Source organism: Vombatus ursinus, unplaced genomic scaffold (genome assembly GCF_900497805.2).
Source record: "Vombatus ursinus unplaced genomic scaffold, bare-nosed wombat genome assembly UNPS02008996.1, whole genome shotgun sequence".
Classification (NCBI taxonomy): Eukaryota; Metazoa; Chordata; class Mammalia; order Diprotodontia; family Vombatidae; genus Vombatus; species Vombatus ursinus.
This window is the reverse complement of record NW_020948774.1, coordinates 6386369-6401208: the sequence shown is the minus strand read 5'-3', so window position 1 is coordinate 6401208 and position 14840 is coordinate 6386369. Positions and strand designations below refer to the sequence as shown.

Sequence of the window (14840 nt, the reverse complement as noted above, 5' to 3'; positions counted from 1 at the left end):
CTATGCAGGGGCCATGGGTAGTCTAAAAGGAAATGGGGGAGAGCAGAAAGAAAGAGAAAAACCTGGTAAGGTCCCACAGGCAAGAAGACTTCAGATGCTGTAAGCTACCTGCCCTTGACTCAAGGGCTATATTTTGACTAATCCCAGACACCCCCGTGGGAGAATGCATCCAGATCAGTTTTTAAAATGCAGAATATGTCCTAAGCAACAGGTACCTTCTGTCATTGTTAGGCTTTGTGGTATAGGACTATTTGGAGGATGAATACAAGTTTATAGCATTGTAAATTGGCAATCCTTGGGACCCTTTCAGTGGTGCAGGATTAGTGTAAACCCTCACTTTGAGGGGACTGGGTATATTTGGCAGATCAAGCAATATGACTGTGAATTTTATAAAAAACAATGATCTTCACATCAGACGGACTGGTATTAATACAGTAGGGCTGAAAGTGTCTACCTTGACTTGTAAGGGTGATACAGACCTAGGTTCCTATAACCTCCCTTTTCCCAGCTATAGTTTTATCCTTTTGGAGAAGAAGCATTTGTTCAAATTGGCCTAGCAGGAAGGTGGCACCCAGAGACTGTAGATTTCCTGTGAAGAGCACAGAAGAGTTGACTGTTTTGTCCTGTACTGCCAGGACCCAACACAGGCTGTGAGCACACAATCATTTGGGTCCTAATGGTCAGAGACATATTAAAGGTGATACTCTGCCTCTCTTCTTCCTCTCAGCCCCAGGTTGGGGGTGGGGTGTGGGAGCTGAAATGAAGTCAGAACAGTTCACCGAGGTTGGCCCTGGGCAGGTCTACTCACTTGAGGAGATGCAGCAGATGAATTGACCCAGGCAATTGACTGGCTTTGATGTGGCACATAGTAGGGGGAGGAGGAAGGTGTGTTACAGGAACAGGCAGCAGACTGACAATCTCTCTTAGCCAAGATGTTCTCAGAAATATTCTTGTTCTGAATTAGAATTAGGAAATGGGCCTATGTTTTAGGATCGCAGTGTTTCATACTGTTGATTCATATGTGATGGCCATGTACATCTAGTCACAGAATAGATTGATAATGTTGGGAGTGTTTGTGCAAAGTGAACCCAATAGAAGAAAGGGAATGGGCCCAGTTAGATTGCATGAATGTTGACTTGTGTTGCTAGGAAATGTCTCCTAGGTAGGTGATGGTATGCAATTGAATGATGGGAACAGAGGTCCAGTCCTGTCTCTGTTATGTCAAGGAAGATGACTGAGGTTCCAGACTTCCCTAGAAACCTGAGGACTTTGGGACAGTTGCTTTTTTTTGGGAGGGAGAGACTGGTTAGATCATGGGATAAGTGGCCCAGACAGGGGTTGCCAACAAATGTAAAGATATTCAGTGGGGTGCTTAGAGTAGACTAAGAGGAGCAGAGGTCTGGTATCTGGCCATGGTTTTAGGAAAGCTGAGACCAAATGTTTTCAGTAAATAGAAATTTCTTTATGGTGTAACTCAGGATTAGTAATTTCCCATTACTACTGGGGGATGCCCATACTTCACACTTCTTATCCTGTAAACTATATTGTAGTGAGCTGTAGTTTAAAAAAAAAAAAAAAGGCAGTTCCCTTTGGAGATGGGGCAGAAAACTTTTTAATTTCCTGGACCCAAATAGAAGTGGCCTTAACCATTCAAAGAGGTCCTAAGCCCCCCAATACCAGTGTTTTGTGTTTTTGTTTTTTTGTTTAAATTTTCAGTTTCAAATCCTCTTTCTCCCTTCACTCCCCGAACCCATTGAGAAGGCAAGAAACTCATTATACTTGCAAAACATTTCCACATCAGCCAAGGCCAGTGTTAATGAGTATTTCCTAGACTTACTAGGTACCTGTGAAGGCTTTGTAATTATTTTGTCCTGATGGAACAGAGGGGTGGGAGTGGGTATTAGTTTGGCATATTTCCCTGTCTTTGATAGAAGGAGAGTAGCAGTTCAACTTTGGTTCTGTGGAAGAATAGGTAATGGGGCTTAGTTAGACCTCATTTGTTCCATGTATAATAGAACCTGACTTGTGCCTTCTTCTAGAGGAAGAATTGTTAGGTAGAGTGGATTGCTGAACCTACCCCATTCTGATAACCATGTGTATATGTGCCTTTTTTATTGCCAGGAAGCAGTTAGCTATACAATGAGACTTCTTTCATTTACAGTTCTTAGGAAGGAACTGGCTAGCCTCTCGTTAAACCTGGGGCTCTTAAGTTTCAGCTGAGAAGCACAATCAGGTCAGGATGTGGTAGCCAAGTCAGAGGCAATGCATGAGATTGAGGGCACTGAAATTCTCTGAGGAGGGAAAGACTATGGCAGGCAGAGGTGATTGACAGTAGTGTACAGATGAGAAGAAAATTTAGACATATAGAGATACTGTGCTCTTTAAACAGTTTTTTTTTAAAAAGTAGCTTTTTTTTAACCTTTATTTATTCATCCATTTTATTTATTTATTTATTTACTTATTTATCTATTTATTTACTGGTGAGGCAGTGGGGTGAAGTGAATTACCCAGGGTCACACAGGTAGTAAGTGTGAAGTGCCTTTAAAAGTTTTAAACAAAAACACCAAAAATGCCAACTCTTGGTCATGTTACTACACTTCAGCAGCTTTGGCCCCTTTGCCCAAGCACTAATAGAGATGTAGTAATCCACGCCAGAAAGCAATTGGGTAGTGCTGAGTTGGCCAAGGTATTGACCATTGGTCCTGAAGGCTCTGCTGAGCATGTCTCTATCTTGAACAAGAGATTTCCTGAATGCCCCTAGCCTCTTGCAAGTATAGAAGATATAGCTAGGAAGGAATAACTTAGAGCCATAACCAGAGGCTCTGTTTGTGGAGGTGGAAGAGCTGGTGGGGAAGAAAATAGCATTATTGCTTCAGCCTTCCCAATCCTCCAGCCGTAGCCATTTCATTTACAGTAAAACTCCCCTGGTTGGATGCATGTATTTTAAATTGAAACAACACTCAGAGAGGATTTCAACAGATTCTTTGCTCATTTCCTCTGTCTGCACGTTTCCTTTTCCCTACAGGCCTGTGGCTGTACCTGGCAGGGAGCAGTCTGCCCTGTCTCACGTTGATTGGCTCTCCTAATTTTGGATACAGGTCAGTTCATCGGGACCTGGAAGCCCAGATTGCCATTGTGACAGAGAACCGAGCTTTGCAGCAGCAGCTCCACCAGGTGGGTTGGGGCCAGTGGGGATATGTAGCTGGGAGTTCTGTTTTACCTTTGAGACCAGTGTGCCACTGTGACCCACAATGGTAACTAAAACTCTAGGAGGCAGTTTACATCAGGTTCCTCCTGGGGACTGCTTCCTGCTGGGAAGCCTAGATCAGAGTGGGAAAGAAGCCTGCTTTTCCCCAGTGAGTGAATCCTCCTTTTATGGGAATGGTTGGTCCCTATAGACAAACCCAGAGGAACCTTTCTGAGAATCATTTCTTGACTCTCCTGTGGCCACAATTCTAGCACAGCCAAATCCATTCTCCCTGATGAGAACAGCTGTCTGGCAACTTAAGACTTTTTTTTTTTATTAGGATTAGAACCTTTCTAAGAGAGTAGAGTCAAAAATTGCTCTTCAGTAGGAACTCCCAGGCAGAGTTTAGTTATTTCAGGAAAGAAGAGGGGCAAGCTGCTTGGGAATATTAGGGCAGGGGCACAGAGTAGTCCAAAAAATACATGAAAAAGAGAGAGAAGAAAAATCAGAAAAGAAAGTTCAAAAAGTCAGAGCTTTAAACTGCCTTAAACATCAGCACAAAAGGAGATATTAGTAGTTAAAGAAATCTCTGAAAAGGAAAATTAGGAGGTAAAAATGACTTTTTAAAAATGGCTATTTTCCATGAGACTAATGCCAGTCTCTGGAAATTAGTCATGGTTTTAGTGTCCAGATCATTAGCCACTTCAAATAGTGCTACTGTATTTTGTGATTTAGAAACATAATAGAAGATAAAAGCAGCCTGGAAAGAGAAAATGTTCATCTACCACTAGCCTGAGATTTAGTGATGGACTTGTGCTCGATTGAGACTTGTCAGCTGATTGGTTTCATTTCCCCTCTCAAGTGACGTCAGAAAGAACAGAAATAGAAGCAGTAAGATTGGCTGTCCTCATTTAAAGTATGGTCACTTGGACTTTCTGAGATATTTTTCTTCAGAAGAAGAAATCTTAGTATCAGTTTTCCCCACAGCCAGAAAAGGGTTAGGGTTCCCTTTGACTTCCCTTTGACTGTAGAGGAAACTTCTCCAGAGAGAGCTAGCTTCTTTACAGCTTTCCTAGTGTTACGTGGTACGTTGGTATGGGTCACCTCTCCTTCAACTTCCCAAGTAATCGTCTCTCCTAGGTAGACCCTGCTGCTTCCCTTTTTTTCTTTTTAGACTTTTCTAGAGTATTCAGTTGGGTTTGGCTTTACAGAGTTGGAAGGTATGGAAGGAGAGAAACTCAATTTCCTCCTAACTGTGGATGGGAGTTCAAAAATTTTAGGGGACCCCTCCCCCAGCAGCTCATTTAAAGTTTACCAGCACTTCCTTCATAATAGCCTCATGATGTAGCATGAATAGAACTACATGATAGTCATATTTTCTACCTTCTTTTGCCCAGCCTAGGTGGAGAAGCTAGCTGTTGTCTTGGGGTTGGAGGAGGCTTTCATGATCATGACATTGGACCCTTCCACTTGGACCACTTTGCTTAAAATGCATAAATCAGCACATTAGGGGAGTCTCTGGGATAGATCTAAACACAGTTTAGATCAACTTTGAACCCAGATCAATCCTTGAGCATGAGGGGAATGCCTGTGCCATGACCCCAGTGATTCCAGTTACCCTTTTGAGATCTTACAGCTTCCTTTCCTCTCATACCAGTCACATACATATGACTTCTGCTCTGTGTGTCAGTGTTCATAAACTTCAGCTGTTGACTTCATTTTTGGACTTTTGCTCCCAGATGTTCGGGAACTGCTATTGTGAAATTGTTTGCCCCTTTGTTGTTGTACAGGGAAATGAGAATTGCCTTGTTTCCCTGGGCCCTGCCTCTCTGGACTTTGATAATCCTGATAGTTGTTTGGGGGGCAGGAGAAGGGTGTGCAAATGGAAAAATCCAGTTTGCCTAGCTGTTCGCATTTTACAGAATAGATACTAGAAAATTACTGAGGCATTCACAGAAGCAGGAAGATTACAGTAATGAAGACAAGCCAGGGTAGGAGATTATCTCCACTCTACTACAGCTGGCCCCTGAGCCTTGGCTAGTGTGACTATGAACCTGAAATTCCCCACATTGTAGCCTTCTCTATATTTGTGCCAGTGTCATAGACAGTAAAAATTTCCCCATACTCAATAATCTTTGAATCCAGTTTTCATGGGTGCTTGCTTTTTAGGTCAGCAAGACAGTTCTTAATGCAGTTTCATTGATTTAAGGTCAACATTAGGTGCCCTCGTCTTGGATTGATCGAGAAGAAAAAAATCCTTTCAGGCTTGGACCCTGGACCCCTCTTTGTCTTTCCGGATATTGTTTCTGGGTATCAACTGAGTGACACTAAATAAATATTGATCATGCTAAACTCTCCATTTCTTGAATGAGGGGTTCATAGCAGGGTACTGAACCCACATCCTGGCTCTTGGGAAAGTTGGGTTGCTTGTGGCCAGAGCAACATAGTTGGGATTTTTTTTTTCTTCCCAAATCGGAATATGAGGGGCATTTGAGGATTGCAGGAAGGTAATAATTCATTTTTTTTTCTTCCTCCTCCTCCCCACCCCCCCCTTTCAAAAGTTGAACTTTTGGAATTTGTGCTTTTAGAATTGTAAAACTCATTTCTATTCAGTTTGCATGCATTATACCACCACACCTATGAATCACCTTCACAAATGTGGCTGAAGAATGTTGTGACCCCTAAGTGTGCTAGGTGCTCCTAGATAACAATATTAGTTAGCCACTCTTCCCTCACCTCCCAGGACACATATGCATAGCTCTTAAAACGCCAGCCACTCGAGGATATTTGAACTCTCCAAAGCTGCCTCTTTTGGTGTTCTTTCTCTGCTGTGCAGGGAAGGGCTAGGAGCTGTTCCACTGCCCTCAGAGCAGGGGATGGAGGGAAGTATTCATATATAGGAAGCGAAGGCCCTTCCCTGTATTTGGTGCATAAATTAAAAGTGGAGAACTTCCTGGTATTGTTCAGAACACACATCTCCCACTTGTGACCCAAGAAATGCTCCCCTCAATGGCATTGTAACCTGTATCAGCTGACTTCCTCTTGCATCTGTATTGTGGAGCCTGTGAGGAAATTCAAGTGTTTCTGGTAATTTAATTGAAATCTTGGCTGCTTATTCATTTTGAAAGCATAAAGCTGGAGCCCAGTCTGTGGAGAGCTCTTCAAACCAGCCTCTTGAGACTAGAGCTGGATTCTGTGTCATCAGCCCCAGCCAGGGATTTGGACCCTGGGAGCAACACAATTAGAAGGCAGGATTATTACATCCTTTTGTGACACAGAGCTGAAGTAGGGTCCCTCTGTTTATCTGAAACCATTACATCGTCCCTGGGGTAACAAACTGTTTTCATGCTCAAGGAAAAAGATCAGAAAATATATGTAATAGATTAATAAAAGAAAAAAATTAGGTTAGGCTTTATGTTTCTGTCAGGTTCTTAAAAAAAATAACTTCAACTTGATTCCAACCCCCTTGATTTTACAGGAGTCATGGGTTTCTGTTTTATGTAGGTAGGGTTGCTCTCAGTCCTATATTCATATTAAGTTGCTGGAGTCTTCTGATCTAGAAATAACAGCTATCAAACCCGAAATAGCTGGGTACACAATTTCCTGAGTGTTTGGTGCTGGGCTGGGTAACGTTGAAGGTACAAGACTTGGGGCTGGAGAAGGATAAAAGATGTAGAGGACAGATTTCTTGCCCTGAAGATATTTACAAGTGACTGGAAAAATAGTATTTTTTGTATGTGTGTGTGCTTTTTTTTAAAGGGAAAAAAATGGTTTTGTACATGGGGTGGTATAATATTATAAACTCAAGACAACTCATAGACAAAAAGGTGACCTTCCACAGCTATCACCTATCTCTCCATAAAGTTTATATGGAACATTTATCCAGTCAAAACTGCCTCACTCTCTCCCTTGGAATGTCATCCAGGCTTTTCCAAGACTACCCCAGACTACCCGTCTGTCTTGGAATGTCCTTAGAAGGCTCTGTCAGTGATTAGATGACAGGATAAACCCCGCCAGAGTCTGTTCACATGTCTTCTTTCCTTGTGGCCTGTTGTCACCTTCTCCTCCTCCAAAACTGCCCCAGCCTCCAAAGCTTCCTTGGCTTCTGCCACCAAAGCCCCTGGGCTGCTTCAGCCACTTCCTCGGCCCCCAAAGCTACTAGGGGTTACTTTGTTTCCATCAATATCCCCGTCCTCCATGGCCTCTTTCACAACTTTGGCATCTAACTCTTAGTTGAAGTCCACAAAACCAAAACCTTTTGAAGATCCATCTTCTTGTCTGTGAGTATCCTGGCACCCACAGAGCCATGAAATGAATCTTTCGACATTTCTTCCATTGTGTCTTTGGACAGGCCTTTGATAAGCAGGGTTTTGTAGGACTGGTTCCTTGGGGCTGCATTAATGGCCATCTGTCCTTTCAGCTCCAGCCAGATGGCTCTGCCTTCAATATCTATGTCGTTATGAGAATTCAAGGCTTCTTTTGCATCTTCCACAGAGGCAAATTCAATAAACTTGTACCCTTTAGGTTGGCCTTGGTTGTTCTGGAGCAAGCTGATAGATGTCTCTTTCTCAAACACTTCCTGCAAACTCTCCTCTGTGGCACTGTAGGTGAGGTTGTTGAGCACTAGCGTCTTGGAGTATGTCAGCTTGCTGTTGTTATACCCCAAGAATTATTCTTCCCACCTCTAGAGTTCTCTTGTCCTTGAGTTTTCTCCTGTTAGACCAGAATGAGCGCCCCAGCCATCAATCACAGTTCTCTGCTTCTCTTCCAAGGCCTTGTCCACATCTGCTTCCATCTTAAAATTCTACGTAGGCAAATTTCTTTGGGGGTCCCATCCTTGGTGCAGACCAACCTGACCTATAGCCTCTTCAAACACTTCCTTGCGCTCCTCTTAAATTACTTTATATGTCAAATTCTTGACAAAGAGTGTCCTTACATCTCGGTCTTTTTTTTTTGGTGAGGCTATTGGGGTTAAGTGACTTGCCCAGAGTCACACAGCTAGTAAGTGTTATGCGTCTGAGGCCGGATTTGAACTCAGGTACTATCTACTGTGCCACCTAGCTGCCCCCATTTCGGTCTTTCTTGTTCTTTTTTGGTTTTTCCAGCTTAATTTCTAGCGCTAAGCTCTTTGGAGCCACTGAGTTCCAGAGCCTTTTCCATGTCTTCAGCAGATTAAAATTGCACTTAGCCAACTTCCTGTTGGTGTCAATGCAGGCACTCACAACGTTAAGGTCCTTTTTTGCACAGACGTCCATGATGCCGGTTTTTAGCTCAGAAGCGGTTTTACTGAAGTTCAGGTTACCAGTGAAGAAACTGAAATTTGTGGATGCTTCAGCAGCCAGTTTCTGTTTTCTTTGTTTGCCCATTACCTTCTTCCTTTTGCTTGGTGTTTTTACACGGGCTTTTCCTCATTGTCTTCCTCATCCTCCTCATCTTTGTTTTCATCCTCATTGCCTTCCCCCTCTTCCTCAGATTCCTTGGCTTTCCCAGCAGTAGCCTTCCCTTTGGCATGTGTGGTATCCATAGCTTCTTCTTCAGAGTCGTCCTTATCTTCTTCGTCCTTGTCACTCTCCTTCCCAACTTTGTCTAGACTAGAGGACTATCTTAGTCCTTTTGTGGAATCCTGAACACTGCGGAATCTTCACCAAGCCCAGGGACCTTGAAAAGGGCTCACCTTGAAATCATCACCTTGTCAGAAAACTACAGTTCACCGGCCAAATGAGGCTCACCCGCTTTTCGTAACCCCCCCTCCCCCAAGCTAAGGATAATTTTTATATTTTAAAATAAATTTTTATTGTATTTGAAAATATAAAAACTATTTTTAGTTTGCAGGCTATAGTACTTAATTCTTTGCTGTTTCCTGCTCTAGGTCATAATTGGAATTTTGTAGCTGTTTTATGGTACCATCCTGAGAGTTCTATGCTGAACATTTGTTCATTTTTTTAAAAAGAAAATTCTTGGTTGTGGCCAGCAGGCCGCTCGTGCTTGGTTGGTGCTAGGTGGAATTTGACTGGTGATGTTTTTTTGTTGCTCTCTAGGAACAGGAGCAACTTTACCGAAGGTCAGGTTTGGTGTCATCTGCCACCTTTGAGCAGCCAAGTCGGTATGTGAAGCTGTGGGTGAAGATGGTGACTCCACTGATTAAGAACTTCTTCTGAGGACAGAACCTTATGACCGTTTGGTAGGTGAGATTTCTACCCTTCTCTACTGAATCTCACCATTGTTTTGATCATTTCAACTTGAAGCAGAGTTTGGCTCAGTACTGTTCACTCAGAGACCTGAAGTCTTTTTCATCACTTCCCTTGGGTGAATCCAAAACAGTGTTTCAAGATTTGAGTAGTTTTCATCTCAAAAATATTTTTTTTGGCCTCTACTAAGGCCAAATTTGTTCCCTGTTATTGATGAGGGAAATGATAAATTTAAGAAAGAATGTTCTCATCTTCCAGCTAAGTATTTTGCAGCATATATTAAGTGCTTAGTAAATGCTTGAAGCATTCATGCTGCAGATTTCCTCTATTGTAGGGAAAGGACCAGTTCCCATTGAGGTGGTGAAAAGATAATTTCACCTTTTTGTCTTCTGACACTGCAAGTTGGGAAAACAACCCTGGCCTGTTGCCATGGCCAGCTGTAGCTAATAGCTTGCAAGCAAAAGGCATCTAAGGAATCAGATCCTGAGCTAGCTTTCTTGCTGACGTCTTACTGACGTTCATCTGACTTACAGCTAAGGATATGAGATGCTCTAGATGTATGTCAGTTAGTTAATAGTAGTATCCAAAAGGATAGTGACCCTTGGTAGTAAGGGACCCTTCTGTCTTTGATACCCAGCTGTTATTCACAGAACTTGACAAGAATAATAGCTCCAGGTTTTATCTGGGTTAAATCTCTTCTTTATCTGATCTTTGACTTGGACTATAATCCTTTCAGGATGGGTTCTAGAAAGAGTCTGTTGCTAGAGGACTAGCTTTTGTCCTTTGTCTCTCTAGCTGTAGCTGTTGGTTATTCTAGTATCCAGTGGTTTTGCTTGTTACTTTGGAATTTCCCAGTGATAAGGAGCTTTCAGGCTGGGGTGATAACCATTCCCCCATCCCCATCAAATACCCCTATTAACCATGCAGATTTGGTATATGGTGGAGCCTATGACAACCAGCAACTACCCCAAAGCAACCATGCACCATTTGTCAGGGGTAGGCTTCAAAGTAGTTACTAAATTATTCTGTAAAGCAATGAGACTGGAGAAACCAAAGGAATGTACAGAGGCAGTAAGGGCTGTGGATAGAGACCTTAGATAAACAGGTTTAGCATTCCTTTAGATCATGTGGGACCAATGTAAACACTCTTGTTACATGGCTACAGTTTAAGAAATCAGCAGTTCTAGTTTTATGTTCGGACTTCATTCTCTTTGTTCTCTGATAATTCAAACTACACTCTGGAGGTGCCCTCTCATCAAGAAAACCTCTGCCCTAGGACAGTAATTCCTTTTGTACTAGAAAAATCAGAAATGAGCACTGTTAAAATCAGTCACAGAAAAGCAAATTCTCAGTCATCAAAGCAGTTTTAAATTGCAAAACAGTTTCCTTTCTAACCCTCATTTTACTTTAGGCATTTGATCTCAGCCTTTAAGCTGAATCATCCTCTAAAACATTTGGAGATAATTTGGTCAGTTGGCCATACCATGGTGGGTAGGATGCCTGTCTATACCTTATCTTTGCCTAGGTAAATGCAAAAAAGACTAGCATGTTTTCCCTTTGGACTCCAGAAGGTGGGGTACAGATCACTCCTGCTACTCTGAGCATAGAGAGAATCTTACAGACTTTCAGAATTGAATGGGACTTCAGAGGGCACTGAATCCAATTTGGACTTTTTCTGGAAGACTTCCTATTACTTTCCAAGGCAGTCCATTCCATTTTTGGAAGGGTCTAATTGTTTATTTTATTTTTTTTTAATTTTTATTTTTTTAGGAAGGGTCTAATTGTTGTAAAGTATTTCATTATACCAAGCCTAAATCTTTTCCTTTGAAATCTGTATCAATTATTTCTCTTTCTGTCCTCTGGGGCCAAAGTAAAACAAGTCTTATCCTTTTTTTTTTTTTTTTTTTGGCAAGGCAATTGGGGTTAAGTGACTTGCCCAGGGTCACACAGCTAGTGAGTATCATGTGTCTGAGGCCAGATTTGAACTCAAGTCCTCTTGACTCCAGGGCCGGTGCTCTATCTGCTGCACCATCTAGCTGCCCCAAGTCTTATCCTTTTTAAGACAGCTGTTGTCTATCCTGAATCTTCTGTTTTCCAAGTTAATACATATCTAGAACCTTCAACCAATTATTATGTGACATGAATTTGAAGCCCTTCTTGGTTTCTTTCCACTTAATCATTTCATCATTTCCTCCTAAAATGTGTCCAAGACTGAATAGGATACTTTAGATGTGATCTAGCCATGGCCGGGCACAATGGGACTGTCCCTACTATTTGAGGATGCCATGCCCTTCCTAACGTAGTTCTTCCTTTCTATTATAATAGAGGTAGTAATAGTTGACATTTATTACTCTAAACGACAGGGTGCCCTGCATCTCAACCTTGTGAGGTGGGTGCTACAGATATATGGATATAGATATAGATATCTATATCACTACCTCCATTTGACAGATGGAGTAAGTTCAGAGGTGGGATTTGAGCCCCAGCTTTCCCCTGACTCAGAGCAGCAACCACATAGGGACTAGAATCTCTTTCCACTAAGCAGGTAGGGGGAAGATGTGTAGGTTTGACCCCAGTTGTATGCAAGTTGTCTAGCTTGGCATGAAGGGTCTCTGTACCCCTACATTTTAGTAAATTATTTCGAATTCAGAGTTTCCCTTACCACTTATTCATACAGGATAATTTTAAGTACTTAACTATTAGAGGAAAAAAATGATCTTAGAACTCTAAGCCCAAGTCTTAAGATGCCAGACATTCTCAGAAGACTCTTCTTTATTTGTCTTTTAAAGCCTTCCACACAGTTGAGGGTGACCTTTTCTTATCTCACATTTATTCCAGAGTCTGTAACATACATGTTACTTGAAGATCACTTTTCATTCATGACCTGAAAATTTTCTCTAAACTGTTCATTAGTTATTCTTTAGATCTTCTCTAGACCTACCTTGTTCTCTTAGCTTTCCCATCTAATACCTCTTCCTTTCTTCCCTACTTTTTAAAGCTAGCTTTTCCTAGCCAGATCTCTACCTTTCTGGGCAGCATTACTTCTGACTAAAATTCTGACCGGGCCTCATGTAGGCCTTTTCCTTCCCACTACCCCACTGTGGAAGAACATGGGCCAGGGATTATCTCCTTTTGGGTAGAAAGCTGAAGACAGAGTCATTTATGATTCTAAATAAAATAACTGCTATACCTTTACCTAGCTGGCTATGAGACATGGTGCTACCTCTTACCATTCAACTTGTATTCATAAAATTCCTTTTCCCCAGTGCTTTAGTAATAATTTAGTTAATTTCTTCAGACTGAATAAACGTCAGTGCAAAATAGTCACTTCTGCTGATCTAGTAGAGCCGCATCATTTTAAATAGGAAGAAACTGGATTTGGAACCCAGGCCTCGAGTCTGAATCCATCATCTCTACCTCCCAACAGCATATATTATGTTACCTTTCAGTAGGATATTTTAGTGCGGATGACTAGTCATTAAAAAAAAAAAAGCTTGTGTAAAGGGCCTCTTGAAGGTGATGGCACTTGAACCAAGCCTTAAAATGACCTAAGGATTCTAAGAGGTAGAGATAGAGGTGAGGAGCAGGAGCTTCTCAGGCATTGGGAAAATCTGTGAAAGTGAGAGATGAAACATCCTGCATGAAGGCACTATGATGGGCCATTTTTGTGGGAGAAGCATTAGGGAGTAGTATGTGATTGGGCCTTGAAAGCTGTGGTTGGAGACAGATTGTGAAAGGTTTTAAAATATCAAAGAGGAGTTTTTATTTTATGCTGGAGGTGGTGAGGAGCCACTGAATCTTTTTGAGAAGAGGACTGGTCATTAGACCTGTTTGGAACATCATGTTTACTATACTCAATAAGGCAGGGAAATATCTTATAGCAGTTCCATCAAAAATAGTAAATGCAAGAAAAATTTTGGCATTTGGACCACAAAGCTTGAGTTATTTAGAAACACTATTTTCATGGAATAGCCCATCCCCAAATAGTGTTAGTTATAATAAGAACAGGAAAGATGGGCTCCTCACCACTTAACAGATCTAGGAATTGTCATAGTAGAGACTGGCTGGTGTCAGGGTTTCTGCTTCTGATTCTTGTTTTGTGATCCATGCCCAGCTCTGTGTAAAGGGACCAGAGTAAATATGTGACTGCTGGGCCTCATCTCTGGGAATGGTGGCCAGAGAGGGGCTGTGTTTAGAAATAAACCCAGAGACTTTTGGGAAGTCAAGACCATACTGTTGGTTCTTGGGATGTTTTCCCTTGACTGCTGGGAATTGGTCCCCTTACCCCAGGTAGCCTATTTCTGGTGGCTTTCAGGGCTTGAGCAAATGCAAGTAAATAAGACGATCATGACTAATTGGTATTAATACTTTAATCTGATGCCCCTCCTCCCCAACTACTACAGATGTTCTTTGCTAAAAACAACTTGATTATTTAAGGGAAAAATAAAAAGCAAAACACCAAAAACCCACATCAACACTGTTTAAAAAAAAAATACAAGTTGTGAGGCTGAGTTTCTAATTTGGAATTGTGGTTAGGCCATTAATCTGGCACAAGAGGTTTATGGGCATTATACATAGAATCCAGGGAGAAAGTTAAGCCTGTAAAAGCAATGCAACACCTGCTAGAATCCACTTAGCTGCCTTTTCTTTGGTCTTTAGATTAAAGGTCCAGACATAAGTGGGCCCACGAATTCGGGTTTTGTAGACAGGACATTCATATATGTTCTTGGTGTCCATACGGTCTACAGGAATGGCTTTGATGAAGATGACGGGCATGGGTGGTGTTAACTCCTTCAGCCGAGCTTCTGCAATGACTCCACTTTGGGTATCCCAGCGAGCCCCTGCAATCAACAACATGGCTCAGGCTCAGGGCCTGTGTGAAGGCTGTTATTTCTCGTTTGGTGTGCTGGCAATAAATCAGGGAAGGGGAGAAAGGGAGAGAGGCCCGGTATTTGCCCCTTCCTGCCCTTGGAGAAGTGCTTATGGGACACAAGTCTTGGCTTCTGCAGAGTAGAGGCTTTTTGCCAGGGCCTGAACTGTCACAGAAATAGCTAAAAATAGGGTTTCATAGGGGTAATTACGTGCACGTTACAACTGACTCGCATATCTCACTATGCACTCAGGAATTGCTTAACACAAAAGCTTCAGAAGAATGAAGTTCCTTGGGTTTCATCTATTTAAAACTGTGGTCTTTCCAGAGACTGATCCCTCAGCCTTCTCTTTGCTATGGCAGGAAATCACAGCTCTAGCTGAGTATTATTGGAGACCTTCATACTTAATGTCTGTCTTGTGTGTATATATACATCCTACATATATATTTTATATATATAATATATATGTATATATTACATATAATATATATGTATATATATTATATATAATATATATATAATATATATGTATAATATATATAAAATTATTAACGGCATATGCTTTTAACCAAACCATTATTTCTACTCATTCTA

At 41.7% G+C, this 14840-nt stretch overlaps 2 protein-coding genes and 1 pseudogene across 8 annotated transcripts in view; 1 reads left to right on the top strand and 2 right to left on the bottom strand.

The window, feature by feature from the left end:
• PGS1 (phosphatidylglycerophosphate synthase 1) overlaps positions 1-14840 on the top strand; it is a 135982-nt gene that overhangs the window by 33542 nt on the left and 87600 nt on the right. For 3 of the 7 annotated variants that reach the window (XR_003568107.1, XR_003568108.1, XM_027850185.1), the window contains exons 8-9: positions 3026-3174; positions 9226-9368. Coding sequence is in view for 4 of the 7 variants with exons in the window: in XM_027850185.1 (XP_027705986.1) it covers positions 3026-3174; positions 9226-9345 (269 nt within the window). In the remaining 3 variants the exon portion in view is untranslated. Of the gene's footprint in view, positions 1-3025; positions 3175-9225; positions 9373-14123; positions 14213-14840 lie in introns of those variants that run through there. The other 4 variants (XR_003568109.1, XM_027850186.1, XM_027850182.1 and 1 more) reach the window with 3 other exon arrangements.
• On the bottom strand, positions 7172-8872 carry LOC114034415 (annotated as a pseudogene).
• The window catches only part of DNAH17 (dynein axonemal heavy chain 17), a 220544-nt gene continuing 217494 nt past the window's right edge, over positions 11791-14840 (bottom strand). Inside the window, exon 80 of the mRNA XM_027850181.1 lies at positions 11791-14216. Within this exon, the coding sequence (XP_027705982.1) occupies positions 13969-14216 (248 nt within the window). The 3' untranslated portion in view covers positions 11791-13968. The remainder of the gene's footprint in view (positions 14217-14840) is intronic.